Below are 25313 nucleotides of genomic sequence, written 5' to 3' on the forward strand. Positions count from 1 at the left end.
CGTCAAACACTTTTATAGGGGAGGACTTTCATTGTCGGCTCAAGATGAAGACCGACAGTGAAGGGGATCTTCAATGCCGGCTCAATAGGGTAACTGACAGTGAAACATATTTCACTGTTGTAGAATATGTTCACTGGCAATGAAACCCCTTTCACTGTAGGTTCGGGTTGCAAAAAATTTGTTTTAGCTCCACGCGCGCCTACCGAGACTTGAACCCACGACCTGCCCCAAGTAAGACCAAACAATTAAACCGCTGCGCTATTAAAATGTTTTCAAATTAGTTTGTGTTATCTATGTTTATTAACATTCTGTTGACCTAAAATCCTAATAAAAAAATATATTCAATTTTCTAATTCAATAAAAAATTAAAATAAATATGTTCATACCTAAGTTTCTATATTGGGGCTTGCTATATATCTTAATTTTATCAATAAATATTTTAAATCATTAAAAATTGAAAATAAATAATCTCATAACTATAGCTAATGTAAATCATGTAATATGCAAATAGCAATATGCTAGTGCTATTGCTAATTCATTAAAAATAAAAAGTAGTAATACATAGCAATAGTGCTTGTACTATTGCTAATTCATTAAAAATAAAAAATCAATATGCTCAATAATAAAGATATCTTTCACCATAAGCTACAAATTGAAGCTTCCATAACATAAGTGAGGTATAGTTTCATCTAAAATAAATTTATACATAGTAATTAATACAATTTAGCTACTTTATCTTAATGATTCGCCCTTCATTATGATCATAGCGTACAAATAGAGGTTCGTCGGTATCTTTCATGGGACCTAGGACGACATCACCTCCAAAAAGAGGTAACGCATCGAATTGATTGTAGTCTTCCTCATCAACAACATTCTCCACTTCGAAAACCCTTTTTTTTCCTTGAAGAACCACGTGGCGCTCCTCCTTGTTAGCCGAGTTCAATGAGTTTTTGTTGGTGTCATCCCAGAAATTTTCTTTATTATTTAACCCTTACATACATGATATACATATAGCGATAACTTATCAAAATTAAACATCACATTCACCCTCGGGATCAACCTATGACACTCCGCAACGTCGTTCTAAAGAACAATAAAGTGCATCAAAATGAGAATGAATGAAATGTCATGATATGTGATCCAAACGACATGAAATATGGTAGAGATGTAGTGCATGAGGTTATGAATGTAGTAGAGGAAGAATTATATGATTTGGAGTTCATTTGCCTATTTAATTAACCAAATTACATGCTTGCTATTTTTAAATCCAAAATTATATGAGGTAGTTCAAACAAACTCACATAAAGGAAGTACTTAACATGGAAAAATGCATTTTTACCGTGTAAGGTATACACAGAGAAGACCTAAAAAAATTAGTTTCACATTTTATGATTTTTATTAATTTCTATAGAAATTAATCAAGTTTGAAAGGCTTAATCAAGATTAACAAAGAATTAGTGCTAAACAAGCATTTCATGCTTAAAACATATTTTTCCTATATAGATCATGACAAAATAAGATTAACAAAGTTGGATTTACCAATTTTGGATATTTCAAGATTTAATTATGGATTAACAAGTTACAACATATTTAATGAAATAGAGGTATTTCAGCGGACATTTCATGCATGCATGTATTTTTATCATGCATATCATGAGAAAACAAAACTAACAAACTTGGTTTCATATTTTTCTGAGTTCTAGATATGTTTCTACAAATTATAGAATATTTCGACCGATTTATCAATACAACTAATATTCCTTTCGACCTTTTCTAGATTTTCTGACTTTGACCGGTTGCTAGAGGTGAACAGCGGCGGAGCTTGGCCAGGGAGGGGTACCAAAATGCTCAACACACTATGGCGAACTCATTTGGGGTCGGCAGCAGCATGTACGGTGGCAAGCAACGCCGGTGGCGACCATGGCGGGCGGCGGAGCTAGGCCGATGGTGGTGGTGCACTGCAAAGAGTGAGAGAGTGGAAGGGAAGGAAGCGACGAGGTTCCCTGGACCGTGGTGAAGCTCACTGTGTGTTCGGCTCGAGCAGAGGTGACTCACAGCCCGAAGTTTATCGGTGATGTGAGCGAGCTTGCGGTGGTGGTTGACAGAGCACTGGGCCGACGACGGGCTATGATCGAACTAGCACGTGTAAAAGATTGGGTATGGTACTGTAAAGCTCACTGAGCAATGGAATTGGACGGAGAGGGCTTAGAAGCGGTGATGCATCTGTGAGGGCGACGAAGGTCGCCAGGGACGGTGATGTGCTCAGGCTTGGGGGAGGGACACTGTTTTATACTATACACATCACTGCCAGCTCATCTCACTAGCCAGTAGTGATGTCCAGCTATCACTGCCGGCTCAAGCCATCGATCGAAGTGATTTCTCTTATCACTACCGGTTCATAAGCCACGATGGCTGGTTCTTCTCGCGTGGCCTACGAACCGATAGTGATGCCTCATCGTTGCTGACCCGTAATGAACCGGTAGTGATGCCTCATCGCTGCTGGCCCGTAATGTACAGGCAGTGATAAGCCGACATATAAGCTCAGTTCTGTAGTAGTGTCATCAACTCAATCTCAATAATTCTTCAGCATTGTTGGTAGAATTCAATAGGTAAATGGTCCGGTCCTAGAACTGTATTTTTCTCCATAGAGAAAACAACATTTTTCACATCTTCTATTATGAATGGTCTAGTTAGATCAGCATTTACATCATAATTTATTTTTTCATCCCCACTCCAGCGATTAGCATCAAAATGGAATAAAAGCTTATCCCTAGGACCAAAATGTTGTTTATAATATTCAGTGGCATGAAGGAATAGATTTTCATCACCCTCAATAATCCTATCATCTTGCTAGAGGCAGAAGATAGTATTATTCCTTTTTATACTATTTGCAATTCTATGAAAAAATTATGTGTTGTTGTTCCCCTTTAAAAGCAACTTTGCATTCGACATTTTATTCTAGTAAATTTCTTCCTCCTCTAACATATGCACTAGCTCAGATTGGATCTCATTTTTTCTTCTAAGTTGAGCCTCATTTAAGAAATCTTCTTCCTCTAGATTTTCAAGTGCAAGCAATTTTCATTGAGTTTTTTCTTCTTTCTCCTGATCTCTCCTCTAATATTGTCTCTCCATCCTTTAAAAAATTTCTTAAATGTCTGTTTTAGTGCTAGTTCTTAACACCTCGATCACTGTTCGCGCGTAGGAGTTTAAAAACCGGTACTGATACATCTTCAGTGGTAATTTCTGTACAACTGATATTGATGTGCCGTTAGTTTTGACTAGTTCTTTAGTAGTGTTGGGACCTAAGTAGGAAAAAAAACCCATTAGTTTGTAATTTAATTTATTTGTAAGACATACTAAATTATAATACTATGAACTCAGGACCAACCTCGTTCCCATATAAATTTTTAAACGTCCAATCTAAATATCCATAGAGGTGTCAATAGCTGAAAAATTTTAGAAGTTTGGCTACATCTGAAAGAAAAAGTTCGGCTGCACACACAAGTCAAAAAAGGTCACTTATCTTTTAATTAACTGGGAGTGAGCAGTACGTAAGTAATGAATTGCCTTATCTAGAAGACGATTATTAGTGGCCTAGGAGAAATAGATAATATGTAGTCCCGTCATGCCTAATTGAGTTGAATGGAACTCCGGGTGGCAGACAAATACAACGCAGAAAATGAATTGTTTATATGGCAGGCATGAGAGCGACCTTTTTCTTTGGCCTTAGTGGAGAGTACTCTCTCCCATCCCAAATATAAGTTTGTTAGGACAACAACACCATCTTCAATATATTACTTTAACTAATAATATTTATAAAAATAAATTATTTTAAACAAAAAATTATATATTATGATATTATTTTTTATGATCAATCTAGCAACATCACTCTTATGTTTCTAGTCTTTATAATTTTTTTGTTATTAATGATCAAAACTAAAAAGATTGAATTTCAAACAAATCTAGATTAACTTATATTTGGCATCGAAGTGAGTACCATAGTTGCGGCTTGGGAGTGCTCACCACCTTGATTGGAGAAGGTAGAGCACTAAAATAGTAAGCGTGACTGGCAGGTTAAGCCACCCTCCACTACTCAAGAAGGACCATTTGGGATAAAAGATTGGGGAAACTGCAAGTGAACCTCCAATCTCAACATAAGTGGCCGCTGCAATCAACATGGAAGTCACTTGTGCAAGCATCTTTTTGGTTATTTTCTTTTTTATTAACATTTTGTTCACAAACGAGCATAGAAACTATGTATCATTGTATTAAGAAGTAAGAACTGATCCGATTAGTTTCAAATTTAATTTATCTGTAAGACATGCTAAATTATACAGACAAAATAAAGGAAGAACAGAACTTAAACCAACTCTTTCTTGAGCTGAACATACGTGCCATGACCAATAGAGATTAACGTTTTCATTATTTGCGAAAAAGCCTGAACAAATAGATTTAAGGATATATAGGATCAATAGTAGCGACTAAAGCAGGTGAATAGGTGTCTTAATACAACAGAATGCAACACGAATACGTAGCGAGAAAAATACGCCTACCTAAAAATTCTAGAAACTCCGGAGAAAAATCAAAAACCAAACAAGAATATTCAATAAAAGAGGGTCTCATAGTTAGAATTGAGCACTAGGTTCCAAAAAAACTAATCTATAACTCATTCCCACACAAATTTTGAATCTTGAGAAAAGATCACTCAAGGATTAAGAGATGAACACCGGGTAAAGAAGATCTCCAAGATGATGATCTAAAGGCAAGAAAATTTAAGACCCGATCATATATACATATGTATATGAATTTATGTCTTTAATATCAAGAAGAACAACTTCCAAAGGTGCTAAAATTTTAGCTCAAAAAGAAAAACGAAAATCAGCACCGAAAAGAAAAAACTTACATACAAGGCAAGAAAACCAAGAAGGTAAAATTAGAAGGAGGAAAATTCAAGCATATAAAACAAAATAAACTTTATTATTCAAAGAGGGCAGCTCTATTTTAGATGGATTATGGATATTTTTCTCTCAAAACTCTCACCTATTACATAGGTTAAACAATCATCCTCTTCTCCTCTAAAATCCAAGCACAATGATCCCTCAAGGGGCTCAAATAGCTGGTTCAAATCTCTTTCATAGCCCTACCCCTCTATTTATAGGCTTAGAAAACTTGACCCCTAAATTTTCTAGCTTTTTTCTAAAATAACTCTTTTACGTAGTACACTTCTACCTACCACCGATGACATTTTAGTCTATTTTCTTCTCCATTCATCGGACAGCCATGACGCCTTTACGACTTAGCTTCGTCTCAACACAAACTTCACGATGGTACCACGTACTCCCCCAATCCTCCCACGATTTTGAAGCCAAACCGTGAAACTCTAGCATACTTCTCAAAGCATAATTAGCCATCACTTGCTTCCACCTAAAGTAAGCGCTTCGATGATGACGCGTGTCCTCCGTTTTGCTATCTTGACCACCGGTAAGTCTCTCTCACTCCTGATCCCTCAGGCTGCCTTGTCATTTGCACTGGCATTCTCTCCTTTTGATTTTGTTAACACACCATCTTCATCCTCCGTTTCATGCTTTGCTTCACTTTCATATGTACAGCTAGGATCGCCCTTGACTCTCTCCGGCCCTCCTTGATTGTTCGGCACCTAGCACCCGCTTAGCCCCGATCACTCGTTGTCGACCGCCAAGTTGTATCCGTCACCTTCACACCTTGAAATAAGCAAACACATTTCTCCACACTTCAAAACATCTCCAGGTTAGTATAAAATAAAAAACTTTAACTCAGAGCACATCCTGTAGAAAATGTTAACATTGGATGTAACAGATTGTTCTGTTCTTAAACACCAGACCATCCGGTGAGTATAGTACTATCTGTTTCAGAAATTTTTTACTATCTGCAAAGAAAAGGTCCAGTGATCTTATTTCTATCACCGAATAATCCAGTGTGTGCCAATCCACCGAACTACCCTTCTACAACCTCTCTGCAACAAAAGGTTCGGTGCATTCTCTAGTGTTCACAATCTCAGCACCGGACTATCCGACGTACATAATCAAGCTTGGTGCCAAAAATCTCCTTTCTGCAAAAAATACTCCGACACTCTCAAAATTTATCACCGAACTATCCGGTGTTCGCTTTCATTTTTGCTTGAGCACTGAAAATACTTCAGTGCTCACTTCACCGTAACACCGAACTATTCGGTATGGTAAAAAAATCATACATCGGATGTTCCGGTGAGACATAATTTTCTAAACTCTGAAACAATCTGCTCCGATTCAAACTTTGGTTAGCCATAAATAAGATTTCACACACACAAGCTCATGCTAACCAAAATTATTTCAAATTTAACCTTATTAATAACTTATCATATATAAATCAAGATACATTTCAGTTTGATTTCTCATGATAGTCATTGAGTATATATTTTTTTTCTTATTCCTAGTTGATGCTAGCTTGATTAAGAGCAGTTGAAACTTAGCACGATATTGTGTCTTTAGGGGCACAATGCAACTTCCTTTCTGAAAGTATATGAATATGAAACAAGGAACATCAATTAAGAAGGCAAAAGTTGCCTTGGATTTTTTACTGAAATTGAATTCAAATAAGTACATAGGGTAACTCAACTTAAATATATGTGCACTAGCGGCCGTATGTAAGGATACATAACACTTCTCATTTTTTTTGGAACATGTAGGAGAGCTGCATGTAATTGTGATATAAGAGAAAAAATGGTCCACTTACAAACACCACAAAACAAAACGAAACAAAAGCATAGAAGATAGAAGAAAAGGAATAGGGACTAAAAGCTCAAAGCAGAACACTTCCCAGTTACTTCTCATGAAAAACTTCAGAATTGTGTGACAAGAACGGTCAATAAGGAATTATATGTATTGAATAAATATTACAGTTGGTTTATTGGTCAGTGACTAGCCGCTGAGCAACAGAAGCATGACATGTAGATTGAGTTGGTATTTCAGTATTTTTAACAGATTTGATATTTCGTTTGGTCCATTTGCCAGTGACCAGGTTAGCCAGATATCAAGCATGGTTGATAGATTAAATGAACATTTTTTATGGTTCCTATGTCGGTATCCTGTTTATCTAATCATTTTTGGTAGATAGGTTAAAAGGAAGGTATCAACTTGATTTGGATCAGTAACAGGTGGGTCTTTTAATCAAGAGAATTTAACACAGTCAGTTCTGCATCAATGCGTGGGGCCATCACAGGCAACATCGATGTTATCTATGCTCTGCGCCTCTGCCCCCTTTTAAATATTTTAGTACTTTTTTTTCTTTACTAGAACACCCCTCACACTACTAAATTTACGCACCAATATCATTTACTGCCAAGCTCCAAAAAATTATTTTTGCATAAATATTTAAAATTTTGGATTTAGGATCTCTGTGTATATGACTAGGCTTCTAGACTCTTATGGCAAATATTTTTTTGTAGTTATTATGACATTATACTTTAAGTACAAAATTTAGGACATGAGCTTCACTACATGACTACAACTCGACAAATCTTGGTCCAAATCCATACAATGAGAATCCTTTAAGCTAGGACACCGAAAATTTGAAATGACCCCAATTTACAAGAAAAAGAATCTTCATTGAAAAAAAAAGTTAATTTGCATATGTAATGCACATTATCAGTAGTCATGAGTTACCGCAAAATCATTAGAGTGAAGCTTTCTTCCATATCGTCTTTAGAATACCAATGATGTTCACAATAATGCAAAATAGCTAAACAACTTTTTAGCCAGCAGGTACAATTTTAGTCTAGGTAATCAAAGAAGATTTGGACATGGGTGCCATTAACATTAACATTAACACCTTCAAAAGTACTCTTAGAAACAGTAGGTTTTGTTGTTGTTGTTAGCAAAAGCAAAGCATCAGCCTCCACCTCCCTTTGCTGCCTCAGCTCAGGGCTAATCTCGTAATTAGTACCCTAACTAAGATTCTTATTTCTCTTTACCTTTATTTTTCTATATTGCTTTTCTCTCTTTTCTCTCTCACTTCCTTTGGGCCCTCCGTTGCGCACTTGCGCCGCTTGTTCGGTGCAACAACAATCGCAATTCGCAATGCCTTGCGTGCGAGTTCCAATCTCCTGATCCCAATCCATCCTCAGACCTTATCCGATCCAATCTACAACAAACTATCCGTCTCCGCCGCCGATTCTCCGGGGTTCTTCTCGCAGCAGCACCAATCTGGGTGGGGTTTAAGTGTTTAACAGCTCGATCAGTCCGAGGTGTGGTCTTTGTTCCAGTCCGCCAAGAACTCTTAGTAAAACTCGAGTCGGAAAAATCAAATCTTTTCCGATTCTTTGTTCTTGAGTAGCAGCAGTCAGTAGCACTTGTCACTTGCGCCGCGGCCGCCGTTGCCAAAGTCGCAGCCTTTTTCGACTGATTTTACTCGGCAATTTCGGATTGTTTCTTCCCAGATACGCGCGCCGAGAGGAAAGAAGGAAATCAGCGCGGATTCGTTGCGGCGAATCGAGTTCTTAAATTGCGAGCGATCGGAGGAGGCAGGGTTCTGTTTCTCTCTCTATCTCTCTGACCGACGGAGAACAGGGGAGAGTCTAAGAAGTGGAAGAGGTGCCGCCGGTGCTAGTGAATCCTTTGGTTGGTGCGTAGGGGGAAGGCAAGAGGAACAAGAGGAAGAGAGATGGGGGCCCTGCTGTGCTGCCTGCACGGCCCGGATGACGGCGCGGCGGCGGCTCCCGGCTGCTACTTCTGCCTGCCATGGCCTTTCGTTTACCACGCCGACTCGGTATGATTCTACTACTGTCATGTTTCTTTTACCCGTCGGCCGCCAGTTTTTTTTTTTGGATCTTTTTACCCGTCAGTTCTTGCTAGATTGTTTTATGCTAGTACTGTTTTGGGAGTTGCGCTGGTAAGGTGTGAATTTGTTGTGCATTTAGTTTTGTGGTTTTGAGTGTAATCGTGTTCTTTTGATGATGCTCACGGATCCTGCAAAATGTGTGTTGGGAATCTGGGACCCATGAGGTCACTATCGGGTTGTGCATGCCTGGTTAATTGCTCGTCTCTGTGTTCTTCGTGCTAGCAAGCGTTAGGACTGTTCAGAGATCACATTGTTGCGATGGGCGCCACAGAGTCTGAGGCTGCGGCATTGGATGTAGCAGCACTGCTTTGTTATGGGAAGGTGGTAGTGTATAAGAAATTGCAATGCAAACTGATGTGCGTAATAGGAAGGTTCTTTGTTATTTTTTTGTTACTATAATTTGGTGATATCTCACATTAGTTGTGCATGTGTACATAAACCAGTAATTTGCATGGAGCTTATCCAGTTCTATTATTAGTGACTTTAGTTGGCTGCTATACTTTTAGAGATGCTATTTTTACAAGTTTGAGCTCAGTCGGCTCGGAGCTGAATTGATAAGATAGTAATTCCGAAAAACAAATGGCCAAGCATGTTCTGGAATTGTCTGAGAACAGTGGAGTACAATTTTTTTTTTCCTAAAATGTGGATACATCATACTGTCATCTTTGTTTGCTCTTTTTACATATGTTTTCTCTGCACCTGATCTTTCAATCAGCTGTTATGCACTCTCTTCTAAATGCTTTCGTCGCAGGGCTCTGTTGCTCAGCAAAGAGGTGATACACGGGTCGCACCCGATCATGGAAGGGTTCCTCTTGTGGCTCGCAACGCCACAGGACAAGTGGATTCAATGGATACTTTCCACTCCCCTCCACGGCCTTTGCCTTTTGATGATCCTCAATTCAGCCCTCGGACAGAGCAACACCCAGTAATGTCAGGACATGACAAAGCGTCAACACAGTTCCAGAAACCTGGTCAACTTACAGAAAGCAAGAATACTGATAATGGATCAACTTGCACAGCTCAAAAGTTCGATGGGTCATCTGTAAAATACCATTCAGGAGGTTCGAGAATTGATCGAATACAAGCCTGTGATTTTTTAGACAATGGGGATGACTGTCCAATATGCCTGGAAGGTTGGTAGTAACAATTGGCATTGTTCTCTATTCACAAATTGTCTTTTCGTTCAGCAGATACTGGCTTTACAGTTTACAGGTTTAAGTTTCTAGCATGCATGAATAAAAAGGAAATCAGTCAAACCTTGTAGTTTTAGTTGCAGAAGGAAATACCTGCACATTCATTTGAATCATTCTAGATATGGACATGACCTAAGTGCTCTGTTCTGATGGACATCAATTTGCTGCCATGCCAATATATCTACTCTGTGTAGCCTCATAAGAAAGTAAAGACATGTTAGGAAGTAAAATGCCAGAAAGATGTTCTAACTATTGTAATGCTTGTCATTTTAGTTTATGCACAATATGGTGCATTTATGTCTATAGTATTTCCTGTGTTCTGAATATTAAAGTGTTTTGTTAACAGAATATCATTTTGAGAATCCGAAGATTGCGTTGCAATGCAACCATAATTTTCATCTTAGTTGCATTTACGAGTGGATGGAAAGAAGCCAAGCATGCCCTGTCTGCGCAAAGGTACCTAGCTTCTACCAGAAATTATTTCATTTGAGAAGTGATTCATTAGTTGTACTTGATTAACATGGTTATTTTAAGCGGGCAGAAAACATGTGTAAGATTTCTAACACCCAAATGTCTCACTACAGGTAATGCTGTTCAATGAGGACGAATAACCTTGCTGCTTCAAATGTGAAGACTCAGGCTGGATCCTATATGTTGTGTACATAGCGTTGATGAAGTACAGTCGCTAGATTGTTTTCTGGAACTTCCAGCAAAGATCCAAAGATTTTCGACAAAATATGGAAGATCAAAATTCAAGCTTGAACTGTATAGTAAACCATTGCAAAATTTCTTCAGGTAAAATGATATATTGGACCAGGAAGCTAACAGCCTAAAAGACAAATATACATCCAGCAGACATGCAAGCCTGGGCTGTTTATCAGGTAGCAACATAATTTTGAGAATTTTTTTGGCCGAAACGATCAAAATTCCAAATCATATGACTTTGAGTCCCATCCCCCCCCCCCCCCCCCCCAAAAAAAAGAGAAAAGAAAAGGAAAAAAATAAATACCACTTTGGGGAGGGAACACCTGCATGCAGAGGAAGCCATGTGTCATTGCTACTTGGGCCCCCTAATGAGTCTTAAGTGGATGATGATTTCGCAATTGATTTGCTACTAATGCTGTTGTATCAGGATGGTGAGGTAACTTTTGCTATAATGCTGTTGTATCAGGATTTGCTATAATGCTGCTGTATCATGATAGTGAGATAGTGCATGCAGGTTGATATAATATTCCCAAAGCTAATGCAGCCGAAATGCATAATATTAAAATTGATTGAATAGGGTTGGCAAAGTGCTCTTTCCGTATCCTAACTAACATTTCTCAATTATATGATTCTGAATATGGAAAATTCAGTGTGCATCCAAATTCAACTTTTATGACATACGAATATGTTACAAATATAAATGAAATATGGATTTTTTGCGAGGGAAATGAAATATGATACAAATATAAATGAAATATGAATTTGAATAAATTGACATATGGTACACGCATAAAGAAAAGATGTGGCTTTACCATCAGAAGCTTCCAACGTATACAAACTTGAGAAATTATTGAATTTATCAATGTAAATGTACTTGTGCTTATTACTCCACAAACCATGCCAGAAATAAGTCACCAATATGAATAAAGTATATCAGAAAGTTTATTTATTGGGTATGCTAGATATATAAATATTACTTCGCTAATAAATTTGAATATAGTTGTGTATGCTAGATATAGGGACATCAATTGCATTTATCGCATAGGTTCCAAATAAATCGGAACAGAAATACTAACTGATATTAATGTCCCTATATCTCCCAGGGCATTTTATCAGATAAGAATTTTGTTGTTGTCATACATCTTCCACATAACCAATCAAATATGAATATGGAGTCTCTACTCGCTTTTGTAACATTCTGACCAATCTGCCATATCCTATCAACTCACAAGAATTTTATTCGAATGCGTCATCGGATGGGGCAGATATTATCCACACCATCTTCACCACAAATTATCACCACATAAGAATTTCGGAAATACAAGTGGTTCCACATAATCTTTCACATATCAGCTATAAATTGTACGGCAACTTCATTATCAAACTCTGGAACCAGCTTTTATTCCTTTCAAACATACACAAGCATACTAGGAGAGTTCCTTAAACTACCGTTCAGCTCCATCTTTTGCAGCCGCCTCAAAGGCCCTCATGAATATATTTGGAGGCTGGCCACCACTGAGTTGATGTTTTCCATTAATCTGAACGAAACAGAGTGCAGTGAACAACAGGGGTAAGTTGCTAGCCATTGACTGGACAAAATATGATAAAATATCATAATTAATTCTTATACCACAAAGTGAGGAACCCCGGAAATGCCAGACGAGTACTTGTTGAGTTCATCCAGAACCTTTTAGCAGCAAAAAAGGATACGTGAGTCCTCTCATCGGAGAAATATGGCTCCAGGGACAGAGATCACTGGGAAACATACCTCGTCGACTCCTTTGCTAGGGTCTTCAAGCAGTTCTTCTGCTCCATCTATGCCCACCTTTCTTGCAGCATCCAGCAAAACCTGCCTGGGATGCATTTGGAAATATAATTGAATAAGATAGCTCAACAATAATAGTGCAAGACAACTATTGCCAAAATAGAAAGGCAGATTTAGGCAAGCTGCGTAGGGTAACAGCAGATCAGGTGAATATGTTTCCTGAAGTAAATGAAGCAGCAGTGCAAGCATTTCTTTCTGCAAGGATGTAACTTGCAAAACATTTTCAGTTCTCATGATGAAATGGGACCGGGTAGGGATACAAGTGGGTACCCAATGAGTGGTTTTGGGTCATTACTTTAATTCATTTACTTTCTCAGCTTAAGTAGGTGGAAGTGCATCTTTTGTTCAACTGAGTGAGTTCTGGGTCGACCCAATGACCCAAAAAAGCAAAACTTGCATCCCTATGACCGGGGATACCTAGGAAAAGAACCTCAAACATGGCACACCAGTTCTCTGAAACTATTCACAACTCCAAACATCTTCATGTTGGTCCAGCAATGAAGAGATTTGATGGTTATTTCCTTTGTCAATACTGTTGCAGGTCATATAACAATTCGAAAATGGGCCAGAAATTATATGCTTCTATTTCAGATTCTGAGTACAAAATTAGTATCAATTTTACCAGTTAAATAGATCTAGCACATGACTTACTGCAAAATCTGTCATACTCATTGGTACATTTTCAATAGAAGTGAAAGATGAAAATATATGCTTAGCTAGTGTAATGAAATACCTAAACTAAAACAAGGTTTCTTTTTGAGAAAGAAAAACTGTGAAATAAACTCTCAACATTGTGGCCTTACCAACAGGGAATATGCAGCAAAAATTCAATTACAAAAGTCTTGTATACACAAAATTGATGCAACTCAAAATTTTCCAATGGATCACCGATGGCTCATAATATGATTTATTTATATGGCCCCATTAATACACACGCAGATAAAAGGTGATCTAGCAGAAATATAAATTACAGAATATACAGGCTTAAGGTAACAACAAAAAAGAATGCACAATAAAATTTTATGATCAATACCATACTCAGCAAGTTTAATGCATACTCACTTGTCACCGATATACTTTCCTTGGCAAAAGTAACTGAGGAATAATTCTTCAACAAGAGCATTTTGTTTGTCATAGCCTTGGTGTCCAGCAAGTGCTATGAGCCTATGGCTATCCATCGTATTCCCGCTGGATTAAAATCCTTACATCAGAACACTAACAAATGATTCGCATGACATGAATGCATGCCAGCTTCAAAACCATGTACTTACGTCAACCCCGACATGTCATATTCAAGCCCAAGTCCACGAAATATCTGAAACATGAGCATGGAAACAGCTAACAGCTAAATACATTTTATGCAGAGTGAACAGAGGCTACCATGGGCAAGGTCAGACGAAGAAACCTCTGTCATACGAGAAGTTGCACGCTCAAACTGAACAGGACCGAACTTCATCTTATAGAAGTCAGATTTCTTGATGCCTTCCTTAGGCGCATCAGGGTTTAGAAAGAATGGATGCCAATGAACCTACCAAGCAAACAGAAAGCACGCAAAGTTAGTACTGCATACAAGAATTCTGAACCCCGATCATGCATGTTGGTGATTTGAAGAGTGAAACCTCAAAATCAAATTTGTCCTTGCTTTGCTCCATCGCTTTCTCGAGGTTCTTTTTGCCAACGAAGCACCAAGGGCACACAGTATCCGAGCTCACATCGATCTGAATGAGCGTCTTGCTGTAGTTTGAAGCCATGAATCTTGCACACCTACAGTTTGCAAAGTAGTAAAAACTCAAAATGGTTCAAACCAACCCTCCCAGAAAGCATTGATCGGCAATTTGATTAATCTGCTCCTAGATACTTGTTAATCATTTGTCTCTGTGCATTAATTGGAGTAGCTGAAAGTTGCTAGACAAAGGATTGGGAACTTCCATGACACCAAGAAGGGGGGACATTTCCTCCTTCCAGGAAGGATGCATATCTTATCGATCCATTTTGCATACTAACGGGGAGTTTGGTTCAAGGAACCACCTCATCCAAGATAGGTTGGTTCATCATAGAATAATCCAATGATTTTGGTGAGACGATCATATCCCCAATTCAATTTTAATAGTGTTCTCCGAAAGAAGAAATATTTTTACTAGACAACACATTATATTTCTCAAACCAAGCTTGGATTGGACTAAGAATTAGGATCGAATTGTTCGTTCACTGTCGGGTTCCTGGAACCAAACACCCAATAAAGCATCAACCTATGTCTCCAATTTGGTACACAATCAAAATTGCAGCAGCCTCTACGATGGAATCAACATGCCCACAGAGAATTGCGCACTATATTTTCATCTTACGCGGCAGAAAAGGAAATAAAGAAAACTTTACATATTCCTTGTTCCGCTAAACTACTGTAACATTAAGAAACTAGAATTGCCATTTCTTGAAGCAAAGGTGCTTAATTTCTTACAAACCATGATAACCGCAAGCAAAATTCGAACCTGGGGGCAATGAATTTCGCGAGGCACGGGACGCGAACGGAGAGGAGGCGACTTGGCAAACACAAACACGAAAAAAATTCTTCTTTCCCCCTTTTTTTGGCAGGATTTGATCTGGGATCTTCCCTTCTATAGTTTCTGGAAAGGAAAAAACTGGAGAAGCATTCACCGCAGGTAGGTAGCTAAGGTCAGAGGAGAAGAGTTTGGTAGGTGTTGGTGGGCTCGGTCCACGCACGGCACGCTCCCGGGCACACAGACATGGAAAACTCTCCTGGACCCGGCTCACCGTACACGCGAGCTTGTCTCTTGCCTTGTCATTCCAGAAAAATCCAGTAGCCGCTAGCCGGTGCGGAGGTGCCCATAGACAAGTGCGACGACACGAGGAAGAGGAACAAGGAGGCGAGGCCATTCCACTGGTCAAACGAAGAGAAGCAAGCAGGCTCCCACTTTTCGCCGAATCCGCCCGAAAGATTGGACCATTTTTGGTTAAGAACACACCTTTCTCCGTTTTCCGTCGTTCGCTCCAGGTGAGCACTCGAGCCTCCTCTCGGATTCCTGTAGCATCTGATTTCGGGGTGTCGTAGTTTGCTTGGTTCTCGGTGTTGTTTCTTGCGCTAATAGATTGATGAATGGTCGTCTGATTTGAGGAGATATGGATTGGGGAAATTGAGGCCCTCCATAGTTAGGGAAAAGATTGTCTATTTCCCCAATTTCGAACCATGGATCATGGATAGTTCCAATTTGAGCTCGGGGCGCTCCACTAGTTTTTGTAGATTAGCGAAAGGATTGTTCATTTTATCCGGATTCCTGAACCAATTACATGTTTGAACGATCATTTCGTGTAATATTGGGGGAAATGGTTTGTGGCTTCAGCAGTTTCATATTTACACTATTATGTGGGACCAGTTTCTCAGTTCTTGGCAAGTTAGGACCTTGTTAGCCCAGGGTGGTCATTTTTTGCGGTTTCAATTTGCAATAGTATCAAAATTTTGTAAATTTGACTCGGGAGTAATAAAACAAAGAAAAATCATAGTTTGGTTGTGAATTTGAACAAAAAGTTACGCATTCTATTAATTACAGGCATCAAATTACTGATTTCATGGTGTAATTGTTGTAAGTTATATTCCTAAGGTGTATTTTTTGTTTTCTAAATGGCCACTGTAGAATTAACAGGACAAATGGTTCCATCAGTTGCCACTTTATTTTTATGGTCATGATATTGGTCAGTAGTGATCACTTCATTGTCCGTGATCACTTCATTGTCCGTGATTTCATTGGAGGGAAACAAGCATTCATCGGAGCTGGGATATCATTTGCAAAAGCGTTCTTTTTTGTCATTTTAGTCTACAAGTTTGCACCCTCTAGATTTTACACTATTCGGTTACTTCTTTTTACTGTTTTGATTGAGCTGCTCTTCTTTTATTTGTTCTAAACAAACAGGGGCAATGAATATAGATGATGTGCTCTGTAACCTGCGTGTTGTTGGTGTACCAACAAAGAGCGCAATATACATATGGGGGTACAACCAGAGTGGACAGACTGCACGAAAGGGCAAGGAGTGCCACCTAAGGATCCCCAAGAGCCTCCCTCCCAAACTATTCAAAAGTAGGAATGGGGAGGTCCTCAGGTGGACTGATATTGCATGTGGCCGTGAGCACACTGCTGCAGTTGCTTCTGATGGATCACTCTTCACCTGGGGTAAGTCCCCTTTCACCAGCTCTTTCACAGTAGGTGCACATTAGAGTGCCAAATAAATTTACAAACGAGAGAACTAGTACCATTATTGTTATACTTGGAACTGAAGTGTCATAGTTGAGTTAATATATTTCCTCGTTTTGCCGTTAACTTTAAAAGAAGTTACAACTGTAGAGAACCTTCTAGTGAAAGAATTATTCTTCTGTTCATGTGTACTTGGCTCATTCACATTTCCTAAAAATTTTCCTTGTTTGTTCACATTAATTTCACTGCCTTGTTTGTTCTTCTGACAGCGACGGTGCTTTTATCAATTCCTTGCTGGCGTGCAATCTCAATATTTTTGTAGTTTAGTCAAAAGTTCCAAGTAATTGTGAACATGATTCTTATTCATCCGAAGCTATATTCTAATTCAATACTGGGAATTGAATTGACACAATGAAAATTAGAACGTGAGGCACCTTTTTTTATTGCAGTGCTTCAATGATAGTGAGGAAAGCTATTGCTTTACGTACAAGGTTTTTGTTTTTGACTAAATGAGTCATTTACAGTTCAACTCAAATACATATAGGTGCTAATGAATTTGGCCAGTTGGGAGATGGGACAGAAGAGAGCGCAAAGGAGCCCAAGAAGGTCAAGGCACTGGAGACTGAGTTTGTGAAATCAGTCTCTTGTGGTGCACATTGTACAGCTGCTGTTGCTGAGCCTCGAGAAAACGATGGCATGGTGTCGAAAAGCAGGCTTTGGGTTTGGGGACAAAATCAGGTTTGCTGTAGTAAATTTTACTGGGTCAGTGCATCGTAGATAGATTAATACAATTTATTCGATGAAGTATTCACCAATTTGCATGTTTGCCACAGGGTTCAGATTACCCTCGCCTATTCTGGGGAGCTTTCACACCAAACACGGTATGTTGCATTTTTAATGACTTGTGGTTTTAGTTGATATCAAAATGGCGTAAGTTTATCAGGTTAGACATTGTGGCAAAGTAATATCGGTAATATTTCGAAGCATTTTTTTATCGAATATGCAGGAGAGCTGTGTATCATTGCATTAAGATTAGAAAAAGAAGTACAACACACCCTACAACACACTAACCCAAATAAGAAACATTGATATGCTTAGTCACTACATTCTGTTTTCCTGTTAGTTTCCCAAGCTCTTTTGATTGACCAACAAATAAACATAGAAAATTATGCTAACATGCTGTGTTACATTAACTAGTTCGATTATGATGGGATATGACCACATGACCTTTTCCATACCACCATGTATGGGAATCTATCATTGCCTTTTTGGGTGGAATGAATTAAAATCTCTCATGACCTTGTTTTCTCTTTTCTTCTTCTATTCAGCTGGTATTGTTTGTGCCCTTGATATCCTACTGGGTTTAGTTTCACTGGACCGATACCGCTTAATAAAAACTCATGCATAATTTTGTCACCCAGTGAGCATTTTTATATCTTCGTCTTTTATTTTTATCTGTGCCTCAAATTGTCTTTGGTTCTTTTTCTGTGTCTTTGTTTCAGTTGATGCTTTGTATGCTTTCTAGTCAGGTTGACTGTGTTTTGTGCTTTTGTCGTTCTAGAATCCATATCTAGGTGTACATCCTGGCATTTTAAATCCATTGACCACAGAAGGTCATATTTGTGTTGGGTCCGTGACTAGAGTAGGTTTGAAAATTTTGAATAGGTGCATGGATGTGCCCTTATTGCCATTATTTTCTCCTTGTTTCGATAGATGGCTCAGGGTCTTAGTGCTAATTTCTGTACTTATGATCATTTGTCACTTGAGGTTTGTGTCATATTATAAGTCTTAGATGTTTTAGCTTTGCTTAAGTAATTCTATAATCCAGAATGAGTAACAGTAAGTTGTGGACATATTTAAAAGTTACTGATGCTGTCGAGTGTATTGCTTTTAAGTGTTATACTTAATATCTTTTGTAAATCCACAGGTGATTCAGCAGGTTTCTTGTGGAGCTGTACATGTTGTGGCTCTATCCGAGGATGGTCTGCTGCAAGCATGGGGTAATGTGCAACCTTTAAGTTTTGACTGACAGCTTTTACTCGTGATTTTTTAAGAAAAACGTACTGGCCAAGAAATTCTACCGTGGTTCTTTGCTGACTTGTTGCAAACCTTGTCAATCAGCAGTGATAGAACTTAATGTTTATGCTGCCAAGATAGCTGATTGTGAACTTGTGATTATGTGAAAATCATTATGTAAAACCAACAACAGGATGCACATCCACTTGGTTTCATTGTTTCGTTGCTGACTATTAACAGGATATGTGCTGTTTTCTTACTAACCAGGCTACAATGAGTATGGTCAGCTTGGCAGAGGTTGTACGTCTCAAGGACTTCAGGGAGCTCGTGTATTAAATGCTTATGCAAGATTCCTCGATGACACCCCCGAGCTAGTGAATATTGTAAGAGTGTCATGTGGAGAGTACCATACAGCAGCTATATCAGAAAATGGGGAGGTGTAAGTCATCTCAAGGGAGCTGATCTCTGCTGTCAGTGACTGTTGTGTGGTTTCTCGGATGACAAAATAGAAGCGTTTGAAGTATTGAAGACTGACCATGACTAACTGTAGGGCTAACTGCATAGAAAACAAGCAAATTGGTTTTCTTTTATCTAGATTTCATGTTGATCAACGAATGGCATCGCTGATGCTCCATGTAGCTTTGCTGCTATTTATGATCTTAGCACGCATAGATCCACGCTCTTGAATGTCTCATTAACAACAAAAATGTGTCTAATACTTTAAGAATTAAAGGGTTGTTTGTGCAACATTACTAAGTTGAATAACTTGTCAATTGTCTGCTGTGCTGAGTTTGTCAATTTGCTAGCCTAGATACTACATATATTTTGAGCTTGTTAGTTTTCATTTTTCAAATTCTTCATGGGAAGACAAAATTGTAACTATTTCATATCTTCACCCATTCATCATGAAAACATATTCCAAAGAGGAACTCGATTATTTCTAATTATAATATCTTTGGATTTTTCAGATATACTTGGGGACTGGGAAGCATGGGGCAGCTTGGGCATCGCTCCCTGCAGTCTGGAGATAAGGAGCTGATACCTAGGAAAGTTGTTGCCCTTGAAGGGATAGTAATTAGAGATGTATCTTGTGGAGGGGTCCACTCTTGTGCTGTAACTGAAGGTGGAGCTCTCTATGCTTGGGGCGGAGGACATGTGGGCCAGCTGGGAGTCGGGCCTCAGAATGGCTTCTTTTCTTGCTCTCTTAATGGATCTGACATGCTGCTTCGCAACATTCCAGTCCTGGTCATACCATCCGGTGTTCATCTTGCTACCTGTGGGCACTCTCACACACTTGTGTCTATGAAAGATGGCCGTATATATGGGTGGGGCTATAATAGTTATGGCCAGGCGGCAAATGAAAAATCTACTTATGCTTGGTCCCCCTCTCCAGTTGATTGGTAGGTTCTGATAGTACAATCTTGTTTCCTTTTCTCGGTTAAATATAGGACTCCTTGCTGCTGCTACTCTTGTTACAATCTGAAGTTGATTTGCAACTCTAGGTCCTTGATTATCTTTCATGCGATGTAGGTGTGTTGGTGAGGTGAGGAGACTTGCTGCTGGAGGTGGTCATTCAGCTGTTCTGACTGATGCATGTTCGTTAAAAGAGCTGTGTGAGTTCAAGCTGGCAGAGACCGTAAATATTTCTAATGCTCAGCTAATAGAAGATGTTGCATCACGAACTGGTGCTGATGCCTTGGCACGGTTATGTGAGAAACTAAGGTACACATACAGAAATTTAAATGTAGGTAGTAATAGTTTATTTGGTCCCCATACTGAGTTTAAGCATTTGGGAGTTAATTTCGAAAAAAAGCTAAACCAATGATGCAGCAGCACAAAATTCTCAGTACCAATTTTAGTATGCTTTTTCAGGCTTCTCATGCAGGATATTTTACCTGGCCTAGTGGTTCTGTGTGACTAATTTTTGGCATTATCACAGGGAACATTCGGACGAGCAAGGAGAATGTGAATTCCTGGAAAAGCAAGTAGTTGAAGAGGTTGAGGCCAAAGCCAGTTAAACCACTGGCAAATAGTTGAAGTGGTTGAGGCTGAAGCCGGTTAGATCAATAGGATTCATCTGACCCTTAATATCTTGAACTCCCAGTAATGTTGTTGATTCAGACATTAATTGCTGTGGTCATGGAAAATGTGTACGGTATCTGGACTCAGAGATTGATTTCGATCGATATGTCTGTCAACCCCCATTGGTGTGTCTCCCAAGTGTATCAAAGGAGTGGAGGCTATGTGTGTATCAAAAACTTTGAAGTGTCTTGTTGTAGAACCAAATGGAAACCTGTGTATGCTGGTAAGTTTGGCAAGCTGAACAACCTTATGTTTAGTTCGCACTTTGTCGATCTGGATTGGATGAAAAGCTATATATTAAAATGACAATTGTGAGCGTACTGGTACGGCAGCTGTGCAAATCTTTTTTTCAGCCTTTTTTTTCTTTTCCCTGAAACAAAGAACTTTTCATCTGTGACGATTTGTATGTTGCCCTTTCATGTTTTTCTCTACCGCTTTACATGTAGATTCATCTGTTTAATCAAATCCTATATCCCCAGAATATTTGTGAACAGTTTTGTATGCCCAGTATCAACTTGGTCGTTGTAGTATAGTGGTGAGTATTCCCGCCTGTCACGCGGGTGACCCGGGTTCGATCCCCGGCAACGGCGCGTTTTTTGTCCCTTCTTGTGGCTTTTCCCTCCTTTGTTTTTTTCCTTTTCCTCCTGTGATTTAATCTCCTTAAGAATTCAACGAACCTCCAAAACTACAACCCCCCCCCCCCGCCCCATTTGCGTGATCGAAATCTTGCTGTATTACTGCTGAATGCCAAATCTGGCGCACATCCGGTTTTTTTTTACACTGTTGATTGAATTTGGGTGTGTTTGGTTGGACATATCTCGTAGTAATCACTTGTTAGTAATACAACATATTAATTATCACTAATTATTTTATTAATAATTAAGATTACTTAAAATGATTAGTCTCATCCGATCAAAATGAATGAACCACTCCATCCAGTATATTTAAAAAATATTCTTAAAAGTTAGATGACCTCGTTTACTCTGTCTTTCAACTAAACATTTAAAAATATAAATGCCTATTTCTCAGATAACCTCGTCCCACCAACCTTAACAGAGCCCCACCGAGGTTTAGGCTAACAGTATGCGCAGGAGTATGCACTGTAGGTCTAGGATCTCTCGATCTCTAGAAGTACACGTGTGTGGAGTGCGGTGCGCCGCAAATACAGCTCATGCAAAAATGACAGCCGTTCAAGTTGGCACCTGTTACTGTACAGTTACTTAGACATGACATGCTTTACCAAACAGGACAAGGATAAGTTCTTGCCACTTGGTAGTAGAGTATTCCTTCTCTTTCCGCAAAATTCTGCAGAGTCCAGACCTACTAGTATAGTACTAGCAGGATCGATCATCCATGGGGCTCATCCGAGACCTGATCGAAGATAAAATTACTGGGCTCAAGGCCGAGCAACATTGCCATCATACACTCAATATGAACAAATTGCTTACCAAGATTCTACTCTTTTTCCAGATAGCATTTCTTGACAAGAACTGAACGTCTTGGAAAAAGGTTAATGACATGCAACTGTCCGAGCATGAGCAGGCAACAAGTAAACAATGCGATGCATATACAAACGCAAGACTACACAATATCACAATATAACATCAAACGGTGCTTGATTCTCAAAATTACATGAATTATTGTCTTGAATTTTGTAAATGATGACGATAAATCCCTTTCAGCTACAAAAGAACCACTGGCATAACAACAAAGAATTATAAAGCTGCTGAATTAATCTCTTCCTTCTCAAAAAGAGCTATATCTATGGGGCCTAGGCGCTAGGCCTCAATCATACTTTTATCACTTCAAAGGGGGAACAGAACGCGTCCTCTACTTGGCCTTGCCGTTCTCAGCGGCGGCGGCAGAAGGGTTCAGCTCATCCCAGGCCTCAATCCAGGTGACCATGGCGTCAGCAAGCTTGATAAAGTAGGGGTCGATCTTGCCCAGCTTCTCCCTGACCTGCTCAGAGAGCGACATGTAGCACTTCTGGACAGTGTCGCACTCCTTGGGGATGGTCGCGCTCTGGAAGAAGGGGATGATGTCCTCCTGCCAGAAGATGCCCTTGTATTCCTTCTTCAGGTTCACAAAGGGGTTGCTAGCCTTGCTGTGCCAGATGTATGGCAGGCCTGTCTTGACACCCAGGCTCAAGTGGTCGCAGATGACCTGAAATTCACAGTTTTTAATACATTGTCTTTAATTATACAATAATGCTTTGCAAAAAAAGGAAACTATTGCAGCAAAGAGAACAGAAAAGCCACACACCTTGACACACCATCCTGCCCACATGTCGTCGTAGCGACCAATAGGCTGGCCATCACCCATGAGGCCAAAGTACATTGCAGGGCCAATGAGCTCCCTATCAAAGGCAAGGTTCATGCCGCACATGGGGAACAAGGTTCCCTTGGGGATAGTCATGACAGCATCAACATACCTGGACAAAACAAGGGAGTTAATAACAATTCTTCATGCAGCAGAGCGGTTGCTGAATGTCATCGACAATGTGGTACCTGCTGTTCCTCTCACGAGGCTTGACCATCTGGGTGGGAGCATCATAGTCAGGGATGTTGAGCCACAAGCCATGAGAAACGGCAGTGTGAGCACCCTCCCTGAGGCTGAAGGGGTATCCACGCACAAAGTCAGCACCCTCACGGTAGGGGTCGTACAGGGTGTTGAAGAAGAAGGGAGTGGACGGGCTGAGGAGGTTCTTGATGTGCTGCTCAAGAGCGTTGATATCCTTGCCAGATGGGTCCTTGGCAACCTAAATGACAAGAAAGGACATTCAGTTAACGAGACAAAATAGCAAAAGTACAATGCTAAATTAGCAAGCCATCCAGATGACCGAAATTCATAGTTTGATTGCAATACTGAATGTTACTGCCAATGTTTGAACTCCAAGGACAGATTTCGCCGTTGCTAGTTCCATTCTCTGCAGTATGAATCTAGTGGCGCGGATCTTAAAAGGTGAAAGGCGAAATTTTTATCCCAGGTATGAATTATGAAGGTGAAAAGTTTTGACCCAGGTGTGCATTATGAAGGTCTGGACCTGAGTTTGACATGAATTGTGCCTACTGCTCGGTTCAGATCTGATGTAACTATCCTGGATCCAGTGACAACAGAGAATGCTAATACATAACAAACCAAATCAGCCAAGTCGTGATCCACGACGGGATCCCCTAAACTAAGGCCCCTGACCAAATGAAAAGGACCCCTATAACGACAAGGCACTAACTGCTAGTACTAAGTGGCAAAATCTAACAACCACACAGGGATGGCAGCTTGTTCTGTCCCCCCAGAACGAAGCCACTACAGTTCATGAACACAACCTGCCACGGATCGAGAGCCACCATGCTACTTCACCACAAGCTACTGCGGATCAACGCAATTGATCTTACATGCCTAGATCCAGATCTGATCCGGCCGGATCTGGTCGAATTCCAACGAAATGGAACCAGATCCGGCCCCAAGATCACACCTTTCCTCCGGATCCACGCAGAATTCCGCAAGCATCGCAACAAGAACTAACAGCAGTAGCGAACGAAGAAAGAGATAGAACATACGAAGCAGTCATCGTCGATGGTGTAGATGTACTTCTTCTTGGAGACCATGTAGCCGAAGCAGCGGCAGGCCGAGTCCTTGAAGGAGATGCATGACGCCTTGGGCCCGAGGATGCGGTTGATGTCGTTGCGGTTGTAGAGCTCGTAGTCGAAGCCCTCGGGCACCTTGATGGTCTTGGTCGGGTCGCCGTCCTGCACGATGATGAGGTGGTACGGCTGGAAGAAGGGACGCCACATCTCCAGGAAGTCGAGGTTGCGGATCGTCGGGATCACGATGTCCAGCTCGTCCTTGAGCAGCGGCGTCGAGGGGACCGACGACCCGGGGACCGTCACCGTGCCCGCCATTGCTGATGCTGATGCCTCCGGATCTCGATCCCGATCTCTAACACTGCTCTGCTTCTTCGAGATCTCTCTGCCTCTGGTTCTTGGGAGCAGAGAGGATGGGAGGCGTGGGTAAGTGCTGGGAGACGGGGGTTTATATAGGGCAAACGCCTCTGGGAGGCAGAGGAGTCTTCCCTTCCTTTTCTTGTTTTTATTATTTTGTTTTCTTAGCAAGTTTTATATATATTTTTTTCCTTGTTGCGTCATGTGCCTGTTGAATTTTCTCCAAAAGAGGTTTGGATCCAGGGCAGACCTGTCGGTGCGTTTACAGTGATGATATATTTTTTCCAAACTTATATATATATATACCTAGTTCCAATATCAATGTATACTTAGGACATGTTTGGATGGGTGGCTCAGCTAGTGCATGTATCCGCCAACGCAGTACGGTTGTGAAGAGGTTCATTTGGATGCCTGGATCCGCGCTCGACGCCTGCACCTGCCCATGCAGCTGCATCCGTCCAGCCAGGCCCGCAGGAAACGACCGATCCGGCGTTTC

General features: G+C 40.1%; 4 protein-coding genes and 1 non-coding gene across 5 annotated transcripts; 3 read left to right on the forward strand and 2 right to left on the reverse strand.

The window, feature by feature from the left end:
* The first annotated feature begins 8025 nt into the window (after positions 1-8025).
* LOC133912849 (E3 ubiquitin-protein ligase At3g02290) lies at positions 8026-11327 on the forward strand. Its single transcript, XM_062355783.1, has 5 exons — positions 8026-8260; positions 8453-8781; positions 9605-9986; positions 10393-10502; positions 10631-11327. The coding sequence occupies exons 2-5, from the start codon at positions 8677-8679 to the stop codon at positions 10655-10657; spliced, it is 624 nt and encodes a 207-aa protein (XP_062211767.1). The 5' UTR covers positions 8026-8260; positions 8453-8676; the 3' UTR covers positions 10658-11327.
* A 639-nt stretch (positions 11328-11966) lies between these two features.
* Positions 11967-15249, reverse strand: LOC133912848 (uncharacterized). The gene is made up of 8 exons (XM_062355782.1): positions 15066-15249; positions 14196-14340; positions 13982-14104; positions 13848-13891; positions 13639-13764; positions 12520-12604; positions 12382-12438; positions 11967-12289 (listed from the first exon to the last, which is right to left on the reverse strand). The coding sequence occupies exons 2-8, from the start codon at positions 14325-14327 to the stop codon at positions 12197-12199; spliced, it is 660 nt and encodes a 219-aa protein (XP_062211766.1). The 5' UTR covers positions 14328-14340; positions 15066-15249; the 3' UTR covers positions 11967-12196.
* A 145-nt stretch (positions 15250-15394) lies between these two features.
* On the forward strand, positions 15395-21153 carry LOC133912847 (ultraviolet-B receptor UVR8-like). The gene is made up of 9 exons (XM_062355780.1): positions 15395-15589; positions 16503-16760; positions 17326-17519; positions 17615-17662; positions 18709-18781; positions 19065-19236; positions 19766-20197; positions 20328-20519; positions 20737-21153. The coding sequence occupies exons 2-9, from the start codon at positions 16508-16510 to the stop codon at positions 20813-20815; spliced, it is 1443 nt and encodes a 480-aa protein (XP_062211764.1). The 5' UTR covers positions 15395-15589; positions 16503-16507; the 3' UTR covers positions 20816-21153.
* A 244-nt stretch (positions 21154-21397) lies between these two features.
* TRNAD-GUC (transfer RNA aspartic acid (anticodon GUC)) lies at positions 21398-21469 on the forward strand. The gene has a single exon. It is a non-coding gene; the product is annotated as a tRNA-Asp (tRNA).
* A 978-nt stretch (positions 21470-22447) lies between these two features.
* LOC133912850 (UDP-arabinopyranose mutase 1) lies at positions 22448-24895 on the reverse strand. The gene is made up of 4 exons (XM_062355784.1): positions 24437-24895; positions 23387-23637; positions 23142-23310; positions 22448-23042 (listed from the first exon to the last, which is right to left on the reverse strand). Exons 1-4 carry the CDS (start codon positions 24776-24778, stop codon positions 22710-22712), a joined length of 1095 nt encoding a protein of 364 aa, XP_062211768.1. The 5' UTR covers positions 24779-24895; the 3' UTR covers positions 22448-22709.
* Between the last annotated feature and the right edge of the window lie 418 nt (positions 24896-25313).

This window comes from Phragmites australis, chromosome 3 (assembly GCF_958298935.1).
Source record: "Phragmites australis chromosome 3, lpPhrAust1.1, whole genome shotgun sequence".
Lineage (NCBI taxonomy): Eukaryota > Viridiplantae > Streptophyta > Magnoliopsida > Poales > Poaceae > Phragmites > Phragmites australis.